The sequence below is a fragment of the Caretta caretta genome, chromosome 3, assembly GCF_965140235.1.
Source record: "Caretta caretta isolate rCarCar2 chromosome 3, rCarCar1.hap1, whole genome shotgun sequence".
Classification (NCBI taxonomy): Eukaryota; Metazoa; Chordata; order Testudines; family Cheloniidae; genus Caretta; species Caretta caretta.
Window position 1 is genome coordinate 46,667,506 of NC_134208.1, and position 22,059 is coordinate 46,689,564.

General features: G+C 49.6%; 1 protein-coding gene across 6 annotated transcripts in view; it reads left to right on the forward strand.

Annotated features, from left to right (window-relative positions):
• The window catches only part of LRRC1 (leucine rich repeat containing 1), a 177,661-nt gene that overhangs the window by 113,439 nt on the left and 42,163 nt on the right, over positions 1-22,059 (forward strand). For 2 of the 6 annotated variants that reach the window (XM_048845277.2, XM_048845278.2), the window contains one exon: positions 229-1,462. The exons of the other annotated variants lie outside the window; for them this stretch is intronic. In XM_048845277.2, the coding sequence (XP_048701234.1) occupies positions 229-387 (159 nt within the window). In that variant the 3' untranslated portion in view covers positions 388-1,462. Of the gene's footprint in view, positions 1-228; positions 1,463-22,059 lie in introns of those variants that run through there. 6 annotated transcript variants of the gene reach the window in all.

Genomic DNA, 22,059 nt, shown 5'->3' on the forward strand with positions numbered 1-22,059 from the left:
AGATTAGGAAAATTATGTGCCCAGAGTCTGTTCTCCCCCCCCCCCAAAAGACCTCTTTCACTGACTTCATCAACAAGCAGCTATGAAATTAACATATCTTGAAATTAACATTATGATTTTTAAAAATCATGTTATAGCTAATATTTGGTATTAAATGCTAAAACCTTGAAAGTGTGTGTGGTTCAAAAAGACAAAAGCAAAACCGTTTACTCCACTGTTTGTTTTTAGAGAACACTTCTAAGGCGAGCCACTCCACATCCTGGAGAGTTAAAGAACATGAAAAAGACAGTGGAGAATTTACGGAATGATATGAATGCTGCTAAAGGACTGGATTCAAACAAAAACGAGGTCACTAATGCCATTGACAGAGTGACCACTTCTGTGTAGAGTTACATCTCCAGGTTTTACCTCCTGTGTCTTCCCCTGCTGTTGAAATGTTCCTGTCGTCTTCTGGGACGTCATTCAGACCCCTTTGTTTTTAACCAGAACCTGATTCATCATCTCCTTGTATGTGGAAGGTGCTGATCACTGGAAGAAAGTGCCTTATCTCAGCCAGGCATTGAACCAATAATCTACAAATCAATATTGTACTTTTAATAGTTTAGTTTGTTTTTAATAAATAGAGTACACTACTGTATAGGTAGTGCCATATTTTTGTCTTACATGTGGGGAAATATGATTTTTCCTAAGTGCTGGGGTATCTTCTTCCCAGTTGTTAGATATGCTGGTGAGAAATATAGTTTTATGTGGAAAATGGATACATTTTTACTCTTTGGCAGCTCAGATGGTGTAAATTTTAAAATTTTGTATAGGAGTTTCATAACAAAATGGTGTATTTCATTTTTAAAAAGAAATTTATCTTAATCGGTACATATTTTAGTATTTGTGGAAGAGAACGTGAGTTTCATGGATAGTTGTATTCATTTGTTGTTTGTACTGCCCACTTGTGCCTTAATGTGTCTTGTATGTCAGACCAGTCTTAAAAGAAAACAGAAGCCTTGGGCAGAGCAAGGTTAAAACAATCGTGCCTGTTTGGAAGTGTTCATTTCAAGCAGTAATTAACCTTTGGGGTATTACAAAAAGAAGGAAAACTGATGTTTATATCACAGGATTCAAATTTGTGAAGCACAACTGTTTATTTTATTGTATGCTGAGTTGAGATTAAATGACCAGACTGCTACTGTTTATTACACAATGCACTCACACTTTAACTTAATCATAAGGAAACCTCTTGCTTTGGATGCAATGATGGATTGCAGTCAATAGAAACTCATGCTCCCACTTTTAAAGTTGAATGTGCCATTTGTAAAATAAACAGAACAAAATGCACACTAGACTTTCAGAAGCACAGTATGAAACTAGTTTTATGTATGACACAAGAAGAGTGATATTCTTTTAAAGTGCTTTGCAGGTTTTATATCTACATATAAAACCACAATAAAATAAAAATCTGAAAGCCTCAGTAGCTTTTTATTGTATCATTAAAATTGCTATGATAAATATTCGAATTGACTTTATTTGTACATTTTATTGTGCTACATCTTAAATAAGTGAACACTGGCTTTATTAGGTTAAGTAAACTCTGTTAAACTGAATATAATGCTGTGGAAAGTACCAGATTTAACATATGTTGGAGAAAGTAGTCTCTCAAATGTAGTGCAAATACAACACGAACAGTTGCATTGTAAGGTTTCTCATGATGCCACTCTCAATGTTCCTGGACTGTGGCATACATATCAGACCAATTCAATCTCCATATATATTAAATTCTTGGCACTTCTGCTGAGACTTGAAACAATGGTGTCAGTTTTGATTGTGTCCACTAGGAACTGGACCAAGACTGCTAACTTATCCCATGTAGACAACTGAATAGCCTTTAGGTTCAGAACACAGGTTTAATATACTAGTGCATTCAGATGCAAGTCGATAACTGAAATGAACAGACTTAAATTGGATCAAAATAAACCTGTTACTTTCTCAGCACATAATCATTTGGAACTAAACCTTCTTGTAAACATTTGAATGTTTGACAGGAAGACTTGAGAAACTTACAGCGAGCAAATTCTTTGTCCGGTTTGTATTGTTAGCGAGAATATTTTGAAGGCCAAAGAAACTGGCTACTGTAAACTTCAATTCTTCTTCGAGTGCTTATTCATGTCCATTCCACATTAGGTGAGCCCGCGTCGCGTGCATGAGTGTTGGAAACTTTTCCCCTTAGCAGGCCCCGCCGGGAGTGGCGCCACTGCGCCATGCATATATACCCCTGCCGCCCGACCCCCTCCGGTTCCTTCTTGCCGTCCGTGGCAGCGTTGGAACAACCTCTCTCTCGGATGAGAGCAATCCTTTAGCCTTTCTCATAGATAGCTGTTATCAGTTAGTTAGCATACCTTTGTTCTGGACACTTAAATGATTAGGTGCTTGGAGGTTTCCAGCACCCGCTCCAGGCCCACGGGGTGAAGGCTTGTGCCACGTGCTGCAGGCCTATGCCAGTTAGTGACCCCACGGCTCGTGTCTACGTTGCCAGGGGGAAGAACATCAAACTGAGCCGTGTAAGATTTGCAAGGCGTTCAAGCCAAGAACAAAGAAAGCAGTTGTTGTTGGAAGCCGCATTGCAGTTGTTGTTTGTTTAAAGCAGTTGTTGATGGAAGCCGCATTGCAGCCACTGGGCCTGGAGCGCCTGACGCCGGCTCCAGGTTCCTCAGTGCGTAGTGTCCCGGAGCCGTCGGGAGACCCGGCACCGGCTAAATACTGAAAGCTGTCGGCCCCAGAGCACCAGACTAGGCCCTGGCACCACTCGTCCTCCATGGCGCAGCCAAAAGGAAGGCGCAGATGTTCCCCACATAGAAGCACCAATAAGAGTGGGAAGGCCACTGTACCGGCGCTGGCATCTGTGGCTTGAGCACCACAAGTCCCACCGAGCCCAGGCCTAAGTGAGCTCAATGCGGACGATGGGCTCGAGGATTTAATGGATCAGCCCTCCACGCCTCACACCTTTGAGTCTGCAAAGGACCTCATTGAGCTGTGGGCAACGAGCCCCCTCCTGTATAGGGAGAATCCTCCGGCACCGATGCCACAGGTGCCGTCGAGGGGTAAGCCGGCAATGGTGTGCCGTTAGAGGACACCATCCCGGCATTGCTCCGGAGTTGGTCCCAGGCGAGCTCTGCCTCTGCGGACTCCCAGTTACCCACGGCTCAGAAGGAAGTCGCATTACCGGGAGTGGGTCGGCGCGAGGAAATAACGGAAGAGTCATGACGCTCTCCGGCACCGATTAGAGACTGGCACTGGGAGGAGTTGAGACGGCCCTTGCTGGAGGACTCCCGCAGACGCCGATCCCGGTCCTGAGAACGCCAGTGCCGGTCCCGGGGATATCGGTGCCGGTCTCACTCCCGTTCCGTTAGGAGCCATTCATTGACCTCCCGCCAGCACAGATCATCGGCACCACAGTGGCCTTTGCAGTCAGTGTCACTGCAGTCCGGCGCCGACTCCAGCCGTTACAGTTACTCACACCGTGCTCCAGACAGCAAGGACCCTCAGACGGGGTGGTACCCCCAATGGGAGCCGCCAGGTCATTGGCCCTTCTGGACTCCTTGGGCCTATCAACAGTGCCAAGGGGCCCCATCCAGGGCAAGCTACTCGTTGCAGCGGTCCCGTTCCCCGCACCGACGCCCGACAGCACCAGAAGCTACAGTATCCAGGCCTCCAGCATCCCCCCAGGATAAACCAGAGAGACCAGCACCAACTCCGGTGTCACCCCGAGGTCTCCCAGCCTGAGCCAGAGGCCCCTCCCATGGGAGAAGGGGAGCAGGAGGACCAGCCAGAGCGGGCTGAGCAGCTGCTAACCTCCTCGTCATCCCCGGATGAGGTGGTGGCAGGAACAGCGGTGTCTGGCCCTCCACCCTTAGACCACAGAGCCCGCCAGGAGTTACTGCGTAGGGTCACCCAGAACTTGGGGTTGCAGGCTGAGGAGACAGTTGAGCAGGAGGACCCCATGGTGGACATTTTGAGCCCTGAAGGTCCATCTAGAATAGTGCTCCCGCTCATTAAGACCATCCAATTGAATTATAAGACTATATGGCAGACCCCAGCGTCCAGCGCTCCAACGGCCAAAGGTGTGGAGCGCAAGTACTTTGCCCCGTCAAAGGCTACGAATTCTTGTTCTGCCACCCAAGTCCATGCTCCCTGGTGGTCTCGGTGGTGAACGAAAGGGAGCGCCCTGGTCAACAGGCCCTGGCACCTAAGGCCAAGGAGGCAAAACGCCTGGACCTTTTTGGCAGAAAGGTGTACTCATCAGGGGGCCTTCAGTTGAGGATTGCTAACCAGCAGGCCATCCTCAACAGGCATAATTTTAACTCCTGGGAAGCGGTGGGGAAGTTTAAGGACAACCTCCTGCAAGGTTCCCAACAGGAGTTTACGGCCCTGGTATATGAGGGCAAGGCAGTAGCTAAGACCTGTCTCCAGGCCTCCCTGGATTCAGCAGACACGGCGGCCAGAACAATCGCATTGGGGGTGGTCATGAAACGCTCTGCGTGGCTGCAGGAGTCAGGCCTGCCATCTGAGGTCCAGAGTACGCTTCAGGACCTTCCCTTTGAAGGGTCTGGGCTCTTTTCGGACCAGACAGACGCGCGGCTGCATAACCTCAAGGACTCAAGGGCTACACTTAAGTCGCTGGGTATCCACACCCTGGTGACGCAGAGGAAGCCCTTTAAGCTGCAGCCTCCGCCTCAGCGCCAGTACCAGCCTCGTCATAGGCATGAACCTTACCGTAGGTGATAACAGGGATAATAGGCAATGGCGCAATAATGCTCCGGGTCAGAACCATGGTCAGCACAAATCCCAGCCGGGCACTAAACCAGGCTTTTGAAGGTGCGCTCAAGGACAGCATACCAAACCAGTCACCAGATCTGTCTCCTTGTTTCCTGAACCGCCTGGTCCATTTCTCCTGAGCATGATCCAGCATTACGTCGGACCATTGGGTCTTACGCATGATACGGAACAGGTACTCGCTGCAATTCTCTTCCTTCCCTCCCTCCCACCTCCCTTCCCCGTCCTCCTTCAGGGATCCCTCTCACGAGCATCTCCCAGAGAGCAAGGTTCTCTCGTTGCTGGAGTCATGGGCAGTAGAGGCGGTGCCGCACGGCCTAAGGGGGAAAGGTTTCTACTTCCGGTACTTCCTCATCCCCAAGGCCAAAGGGGGCCTTCATCCCATTTTAGACCTGCTCAACAAGTTCCTGGTCAAGGTCCGGTTCTGCATGGTCTCTCTGGGCACCATCAACCCTTCCCTGGATCTGGGAGGCTGGTATGCTGCCCTCAACATGAAGGACGCATACTTTCATCTCGCCATCCACCCAGCACATCGGCAGTTCCTGCGCTTCACCATGGGCCAAGAACATTACCAGTTTGCGGTTCTCCCATTCGGTCTAGCCATGGCCCCACGGGTGTTCACAAAATGCATGGCGTTGGTGGTGGCCTTCTTACGGAGGCAGGGGATCTGGGTTTACCCGTACCTCGACAATTGGCTCCTGGGGGGTCGAGCTGAAGCCGAAGAGCGGGGCCACGTGGAGGTGTCCCTGAGATTGTTCCGTGAGCTAGGGCTCCTGGTCAATGTCCCCAAGCTCACTCTCATGCCCATGCAGAAAGTGGAATTCATAGGGACGGCCCTGGACGTGGTGCAGGCCAGGGCAAGCATTCCAGTGTCCTGATTCTGGGCTATCCAGCAAGTGGTGGCCTCCTTGCACCAGTCTCCAATGGCAACGGCCAGGTGCTGCCTGCGGCTGCTGGGCCACATGGCAGTATGCACGCACGTGGTCAGACATGCCAGACTGAGACTCAGGACTCTGCAGGCGTGGCTCGCTCGGGTGTACTGCCCAGGCAGGGACCCCTTGGACTTGGTAGTGACAGCCCCAAGAGACGTGCTGGACTCCCTGCTGTGGTGGCAGTCCCAGCCTGTGGTTTGCGAAGGCATCCCCTTTGCCTCCCCACAACCGGACCTGACGCTGGTGACGGACGCGTCAGACCACAGATGGGGGGCTCACTTGGGGGACCTCAGGGCTTGTGGTCCGGAGCAGAGCGGTCGCTCCATATCAATGTGAAGGAGCTCAGGGTAGTCCGTCTAGCCTGCCAGACCTTTCACGCCACTCTGAGTGGTCACAGCGTGACCGTTCTGACAGACAACACTACTGCCATGTCCTATATAAACAAGCAGGGTGGGGTCCGTTCCTCGCTGCCTTGTCACGAGGCTCTCCTCCTCTGGGACTTTTGTATAGCCCACGCCATTCACCTCTAGGCGTCGTATCTCCCATGGGTGCGAAACGAGCTGGCGGACTACCTCAGCAGGTCCATATCGCATGCACGAGTGGACGCTCAGAGCGGACATCGTACTTTCGCTCTTCCACAGGTGGGGGTTTCCTCGGGTAGACCTGTTTGCCACCAGGGCCAACACCCAGTGCCCGCACTTCTGCTAGTTCCAGGGCCACAGCCCGGGCTCAGTCACAGACGCATTTACAATCCCGGGGGGAGGGGGCTTGATGTATGCTTTTCCTCTGCTCCCCTTGGTACACAAGGTCCTGCTCAAGGTACACAGGGACAGGGCAGTGGTGGTCCTCATCGCCCTGGCGTGGCACCGCCAGCACTGGTACACAACGTTCCTAGAGCTGTCAGTGGAGGCCCCAGTAGTCCTGACCCTACACTGGGACCTCATCACGCAGGACGGCGCGTGGTTTCTCCACCCCAACCTGCAATCACTACACTTGACAGCATGGAAGCTCTGTGGCTAAATGCCTTGGAGAGCCAGTGCTCCCTTCCTGTGCAGCAGATTCTGCTTGGCAGTAGGAAGCCCTCTACCAGGGCTACTTATGTGGCCAAGTGGAAAAGGTTCTCACGTTGGTGTGAGCCCCGACAGATGCAGCCGTGCCAGACCCCGGTGCAAGCCATCCTCAAGTACCTCCTGCACCTCAAGCAGCAGGGGCTGGCCCCGTCCTCACTCAGAGTACACCTGGTGGCCATCTCCGCCTTCCATCCAGGGTTTTTGGGTGGCTCGGTGTTTTCCCTCCCAGTGGTGGGATGGTTCCTTAAAGGATTGGAGAGGATGTTTCCGTACTCATGCCCTGCAGTCCCTCTTTGGAACCTTAACTTGGTCCTCTCTAAGCTCATGGGACCCCCGTTCGAGCCCCTCGCTACCGGCTCTCTCCTCCACTTTTCCTGGAAGGTGGCATTTCTGGTGGCCATTACCTGGGCCAGAAGGGTGTCTGAGCTGAGGGCTCTCACCTCTGAGCCACCATATACAGTGTTTCACAAGGATAAGGTGCAGCTCCGACCGCACCCCAAGTTTCTCCCTAAGGTGGTCTCGCAATTCCATTTGGGCCAGGACATTTGTCTGCTGGTGTTTTTTCCAGAACCCCATACGGACCCGAGTCACCGCAGCCTACACACCCTGGATGTCCGTTGAGCGCTGGCATTCTATTTGAACGTACCAAGCCCTTTCCTAAATCCATGCAGCTGTTCGTGGCCGTAGCCAAGAGGATGAAAGGCCTCACGGTGTTGACGCAGATCTCGTCTTGGATTATAAGCTGCATCCGGGCGTGCTATGAGCTCGCAGGTGTTCCGGCCCCGGCGGTCACAGCCCACTCAACCAGGGCGCAAGCGACTTCCACGGCTTTCCTGGCACAGGGCCCGATCCAGGAGATCTGCAGAGCAGCCATCTGGTCCTCGGAGCACACCTTCACGACCCACTACGCAGTCAACCAGCAGGCCAGAGAGGATGCAGCAGTTGGCAGAGCGGTCCTCCAATCAGTTGTTCCGTGACTCCTACCCTCCTCCAGAGGTAAGCTTGTGATCCACCTAAGGTGGAATGGACGTGAACAAGCACTTAAAGAAGAAAAAATGGTTACTTACCTTCTCGTAACTGTTGTTGTTTGAGATGTATTGTTCATGTCCATTCCACCACCCACCCTCCTACCCCTCTGTTGGAGTCACCGGCAAGAAGGAACTGGAGGGGGACGGGTGGCAGGGGTATATATGCACGGCGCAGTGGCGCCACTCAGGGGCCCCGCCGGCCCGACGGGAGCCGCTAAGGAAAAAAGTTTCCAAAGCTCATGCACGCGATGCAAGCACACCTAATGTGGAATGGACGTGAACAACACATCCCGAAGAACAACAGTTACGAGAAGGTTAGTAACCGTTTTTTTTTTCCTTTAGCAGGCACAGAAAGGGGAGTGGGGGTGGCAGGCAGAAACAATAATAGAATTTCTTCTTCAAGTAGATGCAGCTATGTATTCTACTTAGGTATGTGCACATTCAGTGGACTGGGCCCAGAGAACTTTGCCCAGCAGTACCTTTAGGAGAGGTGCTCACAGCCCTAGCCCTTCCCCAAGCCATACAAGGGCAGCACTGCTCTGACCCTCTCTGTCCCTGCTTTCAGCCCATGGCTACAGTCAGAACTCTGCTTTTGGTCTCAGTTTCTGATAATTTTTTTTCTTGTGTATACTAGTTAGTACATTAGGTTAAGTTTAGTATGGAATTAGAGTAGTTGGCTGTCCTGTGTGATGCCCTCACCAGGGTTCCAGCATTGTCCATTGTGTGGGGGGGCCATCCCCAACAATGATTCTCACACAAGGTGCTTGTGTCTCAGTGAAAGACACATTAAAGAGTTGTGCTCCATCTGCAAGTCATTCAGAGAGGACTGAGGTGGTAAGACACTTGCAGCTGAAGCAGCACCTGCTGGAGCAGGCCATGAGGATGGAGGCCCTTGTGTGATTGCCAGTCGCCTTCAAGTGATGTCACTGCACTTTGGCTCAGCCATTTCCCCAAAGAGGAAGGAGTCATTCTCCCTCTGCTGGTACAACGAGGAAGAGGTGCCATAAAACAAATAAGGACCACTCAGGGAGACTCCACCGCATTTTCTAAGAGGAGTGCTGACAGGCACCATACTCTGTCTGGCACACAGGATGGAGCAGTCCATCCAGCTGCTCCCCAAAGCCACTCCCAAGATAGGGTAAGAGCCTGTACCATCAACTCTGGTTCTGGCCATGAGGTGTCTGTTGAGTCCAATACCAATGACATTGGCACCAGCACTGACTACCTCCACTCTGATGACATACTAGGCAGCATGGGCACTTACTGCATCAAACCTTTTTTGCCTCTCAGTCTTGGACTCTACACTGGTTCAGGAGTTCTCTGGTGCCATGGCTTCTACTGTCTCATCCTATGTTGTGCCATTGTCACCTTCTGGTTGCATCACAGAGCTTTGGGTTCATCAGCACCACAGCTCGCACCGCCTGGGCCTCAGACAGTAGAGTAGAGACTGATACAGGGTCCGGCACCAAAGGTCCCACTGATGCTGGTGCATCCTTTGGCACCATTGTTGTCTTGGCAGTAGATCCTTTTGAGTTAAGTACTGTCCTTAGCCTTGGTACTGGCACCTCTCCCAGAATCAGATGGGAGTGTGTTTCATTTGGTACCACAGGTGCCAATCCCCCCATTCCTCTTCAGCACTGATGCTACCCCATATTGGACATCAGAAGTGTCTGACCATTTGTTTGCTCCATTGGGGCTGGTTCCCTCATTGTCCCCAGAGAATCTCCAAGACTCCTCCAGAACAGATAGGCACCACAGATAACCTTTGGCTCACCATCGGTACCGAGATTTGACATCTGTCCCACAGCTGAGGTAGGAGCTCTTGGCCTGGTGCCTGGTGGTCACTAATGCCTTGTCTGTATGCCCAGTGGCCTTCTTGGAATCTTTGGGATGCTCCTTGGTCTATGAGGTCCTACTCCTTGCCTCTCTGCAGAATGAGATCGCTGATGGTGGCTCCTGCTCCCAAACCATGTCAGCTGCAAGTGACTGCTGAGCCCTTTCACCCTGGACCTCTGGGGCTCTTCCCACTGTGGTGCAAGAATAGGATCCATCATTCGTGCACCAAACCACCTCATCCTACCTGGACAACTCTACTGTGCCAGAATCTTCTTCTTCCTCTGTGCCAGAAGACTTTAAGCCATATTCACACCTCCAGAGGTGTATGGCTTGGGTATCCAGGAAGATTCCTGCAGGAGAATTACTCATAAACTGTTGAATATTCTCAAATTATTAGCTCCAGGGAGAGTAACCCTCTCAATAAATGAAGCTCCTTTTGAAGTCTGCAAAGGCCTTCTGGAATTATCCAGCTTCATTGTCTTCTGTGGTGAAGTATTTGGAGAAGCGGTACTTTTTTCCACATGAAGGGTTTTGTGGGTTTCTACTCCCACCTGGCCCCTAACTCTTTGGTGGTAACTGTGGCAAATGGCTGGGCACAACAGAGAAGGTATAAGTTCATGCCTAAGGATGAAGAGCCCAAAAGGATGGACTTGATGGAGAGGAATATTTATATCTCCTGTTCCCTGCAAATGCACATCACAGACTAGTAGGCATTGCTCTCTAAATATGATTTTGTCAATTGGGTGGCCATGTCTAAGATCATGGATAAGTTACCAGAACCTTCCATAGAAGAGTTTAATGTCTCATCCAGAATTATGATATTGGCTGTGACCATGAGGAGGACCTCATAGCTGCAGGATTTGGTCATTGCACCCAGTGTGCAGCAGACCATTGGGGGATTTAAAGTTTGATGCCTGGGTTTTGTTTTTAGAGAAAACTGACAAAATTTTGCACTCTTTTTTTAAAAGACTCCTAAGCTACTTTGTTCTTTCGGAGCCTATATTCCAGCCATGGAGAGACGCCACGATAGCGGTCAGCAACAGCAGCAATACCATCTGCAGATTTTTTTCTGGACAGTCCTACCTTCCTGTAAGGCAGCTGGACTATTCCTGGAAGGGCCACAGATCCCAGAGGAGCAGGTCTTCTGGTTCTGAGCTTAACCAGCCAGCTCTCCGTGTCCCCTTTCTCCTCCACCCCCCGCATCCAGTAAGTGCCCATTTTGACTTGTGTGTCCAGGACTGAGCCGCTGGTGGCCTCTCCTCCATCCCCTCTGTTCAGGGACTTGTTGGCTTGTTTTTGTGGTGTTTGGGACTTGACTTGAACTGGGTCCTAAGCACTGTCACATCAGGTTGTGCCAGATAGTTTCTCTCCATCCTTCCTCCCCACCCCATCCGTCTTCAGGGACCTGTCTCACATGAAACTGCTCCTTCAGCAGGTTCAGTCTCTACTGACTCTGAAGTCTGGCAAGGAGGTTCCCTTGCAGCACTGGGGGCAGGTTCTAAGCATTGATATTTCCTGGTCTGCAGGACCAAGGAAGGGATGAGAGCTGTCCTGGACCACTACAATTTCAGCATGGATGGCTAACCTAACAACTATCCTTCCAACCTTTAATCATGACTAGTTTTTTGCCCTCAACCTGCAGGACACTTATTTTCTTGTAGTAATCTTTCCAAGCCATAGGAGGTTCCTCGGGTTTGTCATAGATGGCTGGCACTACCAGTTTACCATGCTGACTTTCAGCATGTCTTTTGGTCCCCAGGTTTTTACCAAATGCCATGACTTGGTAACATCATACCTTAGGAAAAGGGTAATTCATATCTTCCTGTATTGGGACGATTGGTTACTGAGATGCAAGTCCAGAGAGGAAGTCCTCTGGCATGTCCATTTCACATTACTACTCAGTCGTTCAGGTCTCATCCTAAATGACAAGAAGTCAACACTGGTTCCAGCTCCAAGAATCAAGTCCATTGGGGCCCTGAGAGCATTTGAGAGCATTTCTACTGACCAAGAAATTCCAGGAAATTTGCCATCTATATCTGGAGTTTCACTCTCAATTCTCAACCACAGTCCAAGTATCTCTGAGATTGCTAGGGCATATAGCTGCATGCACAAGCTGGTCCAAGATACCAGGCTGCACCTGCATCCTCTTCAGATGTGGCTGAAGTTGGTCTATCATCTCAGTTCTCATCCTTTTGGACAGACTGGTCCAACTTCCTCCACCAGTCCTGGACTGGACAGGTTGGGGAGTGCATCTGGGGTCACTGAAAGTTCAAGGCCTATGGTCTGAACTGGAAGCTTCTCTGTATATCAGTGTCCTGGAGCCTCCTGCCATCTATGCTGCCTGTCGGCCCCTTTGAGATCACATCAGAGACTAGGCAGTGCACATCCTTACAGACAATACTGTGGTGATGTATTTATGTGAACGGACTGGAGAGCATGCTCCAGCATGCTGTGTCAGGAAGTGATCAGGCTCTGGCAGTTTTTTGCATTGGGGAAGATGCACGGTCAATCACTTACCTTGGATCCAGAATCACCTGGTGGATCACCTCAACATATATTTTTCCCTGAATCACAAAAGGTTGCTAAAGCCCAGTCTCCTGCAGTTCATTTTTGCTATTTGGAGCATCCCAACAATCAACTTGTTCATCACAAGAGACAACAAGAAACGTCAGCTGTTTTGCTTCCAAAGGGGGTCTCAGTTTGGTCTCATTTTCACTTGAGCTGGGAATCAGCACTCCTGTATGTATTTGCTCCAATTCCAATCATCCTGCAGGACGTTCTCAAGCTGAAATTGGACTGTGTCAAGCTCATTCTCATTGTCCCAGCCACGCTGGAGCAATGTTGGTTCTCCAATCTCCTTGCATTATTGGTTCAGCCTCTCATATCCCTTCCTCCTTATCCTGATTGCCTGACTCCAGTATCTTGGTGTGTTCCCTTCCCTGCATCTCACAGCATAGATGCTGCATAGTTAAATGATGAGGAGGAGCAATTTTGGAGGTGGTCCAGCAAGCCTTGCTCAATAGAAGAAAGCCCTCCACAAGAGCAACCTATTTTGGCCAAGTGGAAGCAGTTCTCAATATGGTCATTAGCCTGGCAAGTTCGTCCAGAACATCTTGGAGTATGTGTTACATGTTCAGTCTTCTGGTCTTACACTTAGTTCATTGAGAGCTCACCTGTTGGCATTTTCAGCCTTTCATCTGCCCATCCATTGGAAGTTGGTGTTTTCAAGAACCTCACTGCCATGGGGTTTGAAAAGAGTCACTCGTCTCCACCTGCCAGTGAAAGAGACAATTCATTTGCGTGACTGTAATGCTGTCCTAGTGGCTCCTATAGGGCCTCTGAGGCTCTGACAACTTTTCTCCCTTCTGTGTTAGAAAACTGCCTTTCTTGTGGCAATAACATGTGCAAGGAGGATGGGTGAGTTGTAGGCTTTGATAGTGGAACCCCCTATATGCAATTTTCTAAAGAGACAAAGCAATCCTGCATCTGCACCAAAAGTTTTTATCCAAAGTGGTTTCCCATTTGCACGCGAACCAAGGGCCACATTCAACCCCAGAGGAACAATGTCTTCACACATTGAATGTCTGACGATGTTTAGCTTTTTATCTAGGTATGACCAAACTTTTCCGCTCTCATCTTCTTTGTTTATATGCAAACCAAATGAAGCGTCAAGGGGTCTCTTCACAGATGATCTCCAGGTGTATAACTTCCTGTTTCATGCATACAGCATGTTAAAGTAGCCCAGGCTACGTCTCCTCAAAGGGTGTTAGCTCATTCTAACAGAGCCTGGGGAATGTTGACTGCGTTTGAGTGACATTCCTATATTGGACGCTTGCAGGGTTGCCACTTGGTCCTCAGTGCATATTTTTACAAGTCAGATGCAAACTTTGGGAGCGAGTCCTGCTGTCCTTTTTGAAATAGACGTTACACCACCTCCTGCCAGTACTGCTTGTGAGTCACCTAAGTAGACTACACACCTGCATCTACCTGAAGAAGAGAAAACTGTTACCTAACTGTTTTTCAAGATGTGATGCACCCACCCTCCATCCCCACTGCATCAGTGTCTAGACTTCTGATGTTTGGTGTGAAAGGACTGAGGGGGTCAGGGCAATGCAGCCCTTATGAGATCGGGGAGGGATTCATGAGCACTGTTCCTATGCATCCTGCTAGGCAAAGTTCTCTGGCTCCAGTTCACTGGGTGCAAACGCACTGAAATAGAATTGTATCTTCATCATGTTTCAAAGAGCAACTTTGAGGTAGGTACTTACTTACAGGTAGGTAACCATTTTTTATGAACATTATTAAATGTTTGTAATAATTATAATTACTTTGCATGCATTTTAAATCACTAAAACATCAGTAAAAGGTTTGAGTAGGGTATGCTTTCTTGCATTTTCCCACTGAGTGGTGAGTTGCAATACTGGTTTGTTCAAATGCTCCAAGTCAGGTTTATACAAAATCAATATTACAGACTCAAAACGTTGGGTATATCAGGTTAACACTTACTGTAACTTTCCATTTCCTTCAGAATTTAACATGAACTCTGTATAATTTGTCCAGTTCCAATATAAAGTACATAGGTAATGCATTTCATAGTCTGATCTGGTCCCAAGTAGCCCAGGTTTGACCCTCAAAGCATGTTTATTTGCATGGTCTGCTACAGAGAATGGGGTTTGATAGGGATTAGGTTTACATGGAGTAAGGACGTTCTGTTTTGCTGGAGGCAGAGTTTTGCTTGTCATGGGTATGTTGCTATTTAATTTTATTTGTTAGTTTGTGGCAGGGTTGGCTATAGCCTTTGAATAGGGTGCCGTTTTATTGTTTTGATAATCCAAATATTACAAAAGATCTGAAACTATGGTAGACTGTATAGCTAGAGTCCAGATAAACCTCAGCAAATCTGTTCTAGGATAAACCTTTTGCACTGGAGGAAAGCAAAAATGGTAACTAGTGACATCATAGTCTCCTGTGATGACTGTACCATCCTCCGTTGGCAATTGATTAAAAAATATTCTTTCGTCTCTAGACTCTGGATGAGTAATCACAGAAGATTAGGGTTGGAAGAGACCTCAGGAGGTCATCTAGTCCAACCCCAATTAAATCATCCCAGCCAGGGCTTTTTCAAGCCAGGCCTTAAAAACGTCCAAGGATGGAGATTCCACCACCTCCCTAGGTAACTCATTCCAGTGCTTTACCACCCTCCCAGTGAAATAGTTTTTCCTAATATCCAACCTAGATCTCCCGCACTGCAACTTGAGACCGTAGCTCCTTGTTCTGTCATCTGCCACCACTGAGAACAGCTGAGCTCCATTCTCTTTGGACCCCCCCTTCAGGTAGTTGAAGGCTGCTATCAAATTCCCCCTCACTCTTCTCTTCTGCAGGCTCAGTAGGCCCAGTTCCCTCAGCCTGTCCTCATAAGTCATGTGCCCCAGCCCCCTAATAATTTAGTTGCCTCCTCTGGACTCTTTCCAATTTGTCCACCTCCTTTCTGTAGTGTGTGTGTGTGGGGGCAAAACTGGACATAATACTCCAGATGTGGCCTCACCAATGCCAAATAGAGGGGAATAATCACTTCCCTCAATCTGCTGGCAATGCTCCTACTAATGTAGCTCAATATGCCATTAGCCTCCTTGGCAACAAGGGCACACTGACTCATATCCATCTTCTCGTCTACTGTAATCCACAGATCCTTTTTGGCAGAACTGCTGTTTAGCCAGTAGGTCCCCAGTCTGTAGCGGTGCATGGGATTCTTCTGTCCTAGAATCATAGAATCATAGAATATAAGGGTTGGAAGGGACCCCAGAAGGTCATCTAGTCCAACCCCCTGCTCGAAGCAGGACCAATTCCCAGTTAAATCATCCCAGCCAGGGCTTTGTCAAGCCTGACCTTAAAAACCTCTAAGGAAGGAGATTCTACCACCTCCCTAGGTAACGCATTCCAGTGTTTCACCACCCTCTTAGTGAAAAAGTTTTTCCTAATATCCAATCTAAACCTCCCCCACTGCAGCTTGAGACCATTACTCCTCGTTCTGTCATCTGATACCATTGAGAACAGTCTAGAGCCATCCTCTTTGGAACCCCCTTTCAGGTAGTTGAAAGCAGCTATCAAATCCCCCCTCATTCTTCTCTTCTGCAGGCTAAACAATCCCAGCTCCCTCAGCCTCTCCTCATAACTCATGTGTTCCAGACCCCTAATCATTTTTGTTGCCCTTCGGTGGACTCTCTCCAATTTATCCACATCCTTCTTGAAGTGTGGGGCCCAAAACTGGACACAGTACTCCAGATGAGGCCTCACCAATGTCGAATAGAGGGGAACGATCACGTCCCTCGATCTGCTCGCTATGCCCCTACTTATACATCCCAAAATGCCATTGGCCTTCTTGGCAACAAGGGCACACTGCTGACTCATATCCAGCTTCTCGTCCACTGTCACCCCTAGGTCCTTTTCCGCAGAACTGCTGCCTAGTCATTCGGTCCCTAGTCTGTAGCTGTGCATTGGGTTCTTCCGTCCTAAGTGCAGGACCCTGCACTTATCCTTATTGAACCTCATCAGATTTCTTTTGGCCCAATCCTCCAATTTGTCTAGGTCCTTCTGTATCCTATCCCTCCCCTCCAGCGTATCTACCACTCCTCCCAGTTTAGTATCATCCGCAAATTTGCTGAGAGTGCAATCCACACCATCCTCCAGATCATTTATGAAGATATTGAACAAAACCGGCCCCAGGACCGACCCTTGGGGCACTCCACTTGATACCGGCTGCCAACTAGACATGGAGCCATTGATAACTACCCGTTGAGCCCGACAATCTAGCCAGCTTTCTACCCACCTTGTAGTGCATTCATCCAGCCCATACTTCCTTAACTTGCTGACAAGAATACTGTGGGAGACCGTGTCAAAAGCTTTGCTAAAGTCAAGAAACAATACATCCACTGCTTTCCCTTCATCCACAGAACCAGTAATCTCATCATAGAAGGCGATTAGATTAGTCAGGCATGACCTTCCCTTGGTGAATCCATGCTGGCTGTTCCTGATCACTTTCCTCTCATGCAAGTGCTTCAGGATTGATTCTTTGAGGACCTGCTCCATGATTTTTCCAGGGACTGAAGTGAGGCTGACTGGCCTGTAGTTCCCAGGATCCTCCTTCTTCCCTTTTTTAAAGATTGGCACTACATGAGCCTTTTTCCAGTCATCCGGGACTTCCCCGGTTCGCCACGAGTTTTCAAAGATAATGGCCAATGGCTCTGCAATCACAGCCCCCAGTTCCTTCAGCACTCTCGGATGCAACTCGTCCGGCCCCATGGACTTGTGCACGTCCAGCTTTTCTAAATAGTCCCTAACCACCTCTATCTCCACAGAGGGCTGTCCATCTCTTCCCCATTTTGTGATGCCCAGCGTAGCAGTCTGGGAGCTAACCTTGTTAGTGAAAACAGAGGCAAAAAAAGCATTGAGTACATTAGCTTTTTCCACATCCTCTGTCACTAGTTTGCCTCCCTCATTCAGTAAGGGGCCCACACATTCCTTGGCTTTCTTCTTGTTGCCAACATACCTGAAGAAACCCTTCTTGTTACTCTTGACATCTCTGGCTAGCTGCAGCTCCAGGTGCGATTTGGCCCTCCTGATAACATTCCTACATGCCCGAGCAATATTTTTATACTCTTCCCTGGTCATATGTCCAACCTTCCACTTCTTGTAAGCTTCTTTTTTATGTTTAAGATCCGCTAAGATTTCACCATTAAGCCAAGCTGGTCGCCTGCCATATTTACTATTCTTTCGACTCATCGGGATGGTTTGTCCCTGTAACCTCAACAGGGATTCCTTGAAATACAGCCAGCTCTCCTGGACTCCTTTCCCCTTCAAGTTAGTCCCCCAGGGGATCCTGGCCATCCGTTCCCTGAGGGAGTCGAAGTCTGCTTTCCTGAAGTCCAGGGTCCGTATCGTGCTGCTTACCTTTCTTCCCTGCGTCAGGATCCTGAACTCAACCAACTCATGGTCACTGCCTCCCAGATTCCCATCCACTTTTGCTTCCCCCACTAATTCTACCCGGTTTGTGAGCAGCAGGTCAAGAAAAGCGCCCCCCCTAGTTGGCTCCTCTAGCACTTGCGCCAGGAAATTGTCCCCTACGCTTTCCAAAAACTTCCTGGATTGTCTATGCACCGCTGTATTGCTCTCCCAGCAGATATCAGGAAAATTAAAGTCACCCATGAGAATCAGGGCATGCGATCCAGTAGCTTCCGTGAGCTGCCGGAAGAAAGCCTCATCTACCTCATCCCCCTGGTCCGGTGGTCTATAGCAGACTCCCACCACTACATCACTCTTGTTGCACACACTTCTAAACTTAATCCAGAGACACTCAGGTTTTTCTGCAGTTTCGTACCGGAGCTCTGAGCAGTCATACTGCTCCCTTACATACAGTGCTACTCCCCCACCTTTTCTGCCCTGCCTGTCCTTCCTGAACAGTTTATATCCATCCATGACAGTACTCCAGTCATGTGAGTTATCCCACCAAGTCTCTGTTATTCCGATCATGTCATAGTTCTTTGACATCACCAGGACCTCCAGTTCTCCCTGCTTGTTTCCAAGGCTTTGTGCATTTGTATATAAGCACTTGAGATAACCTGTTGATCGCCCCTCATTCCCAGTATGAGGCAGGAGCCCTCCCCTCACAGACATTCCTGCCTGTGCTTCCTCCCGGTATCCCGCTTTCCCACTTACCTCAGGGCTTTGGTCTCCTTCCCCCGGTGAACCTAGTTTAAAGCCCTCCTCACTAGGTTAGCCAGCCTGCTCGCGAAGATGCTCTTCCCTCTCTTCGTTAAGTGGAGCCCGTCTCTGCCTAGCACTCCTCCTTCTTGGAACACCATCCCATGGTCGAAGAATCCAAAGCCTTCTCTCCGACACCACCTGCGTAGCCATTCGTTGACTTCCACGATTCGACGCTCCCTATCTAGGCCTTTTCCTTCCACGGGGAGGATGGACGAGAACACCACTTGCGCCTCCAACTCCTTTATCCTTCTTCCTAGAGCCACATAGTCCGCAGTGATCCGCTCAAGGTCATTCTTGGCAGTATCATTGGTGCCCACGTGGAGAAGCAGGAAGGGGTAGCGATCCGAGGGCTTGATGAGTCTCGGCAGTCTCTCCGTCACATCGCGAATCTTAGCCCCCGGCAAGCAGCAGACTTCTCGGTTTTCCCGGTCAGGGCGGCAGATAGATGACTCAGTCCCCCGGAGGAGAGAGTCCCCGACCACCACCACCCGCCTTCTCCTCTTGGGAGTGGTGGTCGTGGAACTCCCAACCTCAGGACAGCGCATCTCATGCCTTCCAACCAGCGGAGTCTCCTTCTGCTTTCTCGCCCCAGACATATCATCTGGTCCACTCTCCGCAACAATACCTGTGGAGAGAACATGAAAGCGGTTAGTTACCTGTGTCTGTGTTACTGGAACCTGGACATTCCGCTTACCTCTTCTGGAGGTCACATGTTGCCAAGCTTCTTCACTGGCCTCTTGGCTCCTCTGTGCAACCTGCTCTATATCTGTAGAGCTTTGTGCCCCTAGAAGCCTATCCTGAGTTTTGTCCAGAAAATCCTCAGTTTCCCGTATGCAACGCAGGGTTGTTATCTGTTGCTCCAGACCTTCAATCTTCTCTTCCAATATGGAGACCAGCTTGCACTTTGTACAGACAAAGTCGCTTCTCTCCTGTGGAAGAAAGACAAACATGGCACATCCAGTGCAGGTCACAACAGCTGAACCCCCCCCTTCCATATCACCTTCCTACTATGAGCTTCCTCAGAGCAGTTTGCAAGACGTAAGCCTCACTGGGCTCACTCCAGGCGAACTCCCAGGCAAACTCCTGCTGTGAGCTGCTCTGCTGTCCCCGCTGCTCAGCTGGTTCTCCGCCGCTCAGCTGGTTCGCGAAGCTCTGGCTATTTTTAAACAGCCAGGCTTCCCTGTCGCAAACAAACAGACACCCTACTGCCCGCCCCCTGCAGGCTAGCAGCCAATCAGACACTCACTCAGGCTCTCACACTGCCCCCCCAGCAAACACACGCTCGGATACTTCCTCAGCAAGCAAACAAACACACGCTCGGATACTTACCAGTCCCAGGCAAACTCCTGCTGTGAGCTGCTCTGCTGTCCCCGCTGCTCAGCTGGTTCTCCGTAGTACAGGACTCTGCATTTGTCCTTGTTAAGCCTCATCAGATTTCTTTTGGCCCAATCCTCCAATTTGTCTAGGTCACTCTGGACCCTATCCCTACCCTCCAGTATATCTACCTCTTCCCCCCTCCCCCAGCTTGGTGTCATCCGCAAACTTGCTGAGGGTGCAATCCATCTCATCATCCAGATCATTAACGAAGCTGAACAAAACCGGCCCCAGGACCGACTCCTGGGGCACGCTGCTTGATACTGGCTGCCAACGAGACATTGAGCCATTGAGCCCTACCCGTTGAACCCAATGATCTAACCAGCTTTCTATCCACCTTTTATAGTCCATTCATCCAATCCATACCTTTTTAACATGCTGGCAAGAATACTGTGGGAGACCGTATCAAAAACTTTGCTAAAGTCAAGGTATATTACGTCCACCGCTTTCCCTATATCCACAGAGACAGTTATCTCATCATAGAAAGCAATCAGGTTGGTCAGGCATGACTTGCCCTTGATGAATCCATGTTGACCGTTCTTGATCACCTTCCTCTCCTCCAAGTGCTTCAAAATGGATTCCTTGAGGACCTGCTCCATAATTTTTCCAGGGGTGAGGCTGAGGTGAGGCTGACTGGTCTGTAGTTCCCTGGATTCTCCTTCTTCCCTTTTTTAAAGATGGGCACTCTATTTGCCTTTTTCCAGTCGTCTGGGACCTCTCCCGATCGCTGCAAGTTTTCAAAGATAATGGCCAATGGCTCTGCAATCACATCAGCCAACTCCCTCAGCACCCTCGGATGCACTGCATCCAGCCCCATGGACTTGTGCACGTCCAGCTTTTCTAAATAGTCCTTAATCTGTTCTTTCACCACTGAGGGCTGCTCACCTCCTCCCTGCATTGTGCTGCCCAGTGCAGCAGTCTGGGAGCTGACCTTGTCTGTGAAGACTGATGCAAAAAAGGCATTGTGTACTTCAGCTTTTTTCACGTCATCTGTCACTAGGTTGCCTCCCCCATTCAGTAAGGGTCCCATACTTTTCCCTGACAGCCTTCTTGTTGCTAACATATCTGTAGAAACCCTTCTTGTTACCCTTCACATCCCTTGCTAGCTGCAACTCCAGTTGTGCTTTGGCCTTCCTGATTTCACCCCTGCATGCTCAAGCAACATTTTTATACTCCTCCCTAGTCATCTGTTCAAATTTCCACTTCTCGTAAACTTCCTTTTTGTGTTTTAAGCTCACCGAAGATTTCTCTGTTAAGCCAAGCTCGTCGCCTGCCATATTTTCTATTTTTTCTGCACATCGGGATGGTTTGTTCCTGCGCCCTTAATAAGGCTTCTTTAAAATACAGCCAGCTCTCCTGGATTCCTTTCCTCCTCATATTAGTCTCCCAGGGGATCCTTCCCATCAGTTCCCTGAGGGAGTCAAAGTCTGCTTTTCTGAAGTCCAGTGTCCGTATTCTGCTGCTCCTTTCTTCCTTTTGTCAGGATCCTGAACTCGACCATCTCATGGTCACTGCTGCCCAGGTTGCCACCCACTTCTACTTCCCCTACCAATTCTTCCCTGTTTGTGAGCAGCAGGTCAAGAGGAGCACGGCCCCTCGTTGGTTCCTCCAGCACTTGCACCAGGAAGTTGTCCCCAACACTTTCCAAAAACTTCCTGGATTGTCTGTGCACCGCTGTATTGCTCTCCCAGCAGATGTTACTAGCGTAAAAGAAAACGTTGGGCTGTAATTTGGGTCTTGTCCGACACTCCTTCAAAGGTTCAGGCTCACGCCAAACTCCCTTCCATCTACACACAAATCTGTCTGACTCAGGCCAATAAGTTGGCATAACCCAGCCCCTAGGATCTGGGGGTGAATCCAAGCCAGGTTCTGTTGGACTCTCATTTGTTTTGCAGTGTGAATGCAGTTTGGGTCAGTCTCCCCGGACTCAAGTCCTGAGAGTCCACCAATACTATCCCATGGGCCACTGTTCCTTTCCTTTCCTTTCCTTTCCTTTCTATACCAAGAATAGCCAATCAACTCCTAGGAAACAGAAGCAACCTCAGTGATTCAAGTACAGTCAGTGGTGAGCTGGAGCTGGTTCGCACTGGTTCGCTGGAACTGGTTGTTAAATTTAGAAGCCCTTTCTAAAAGGGCTTCTAAATTTAACAACCGGCCAAAAGTGGCGCCTTAGGCATGAACTCCGTGGGTGCTCCAGGGCTGGATCAGCTCTTCGCGCGGGAAGCTGGGGAGGGCTGA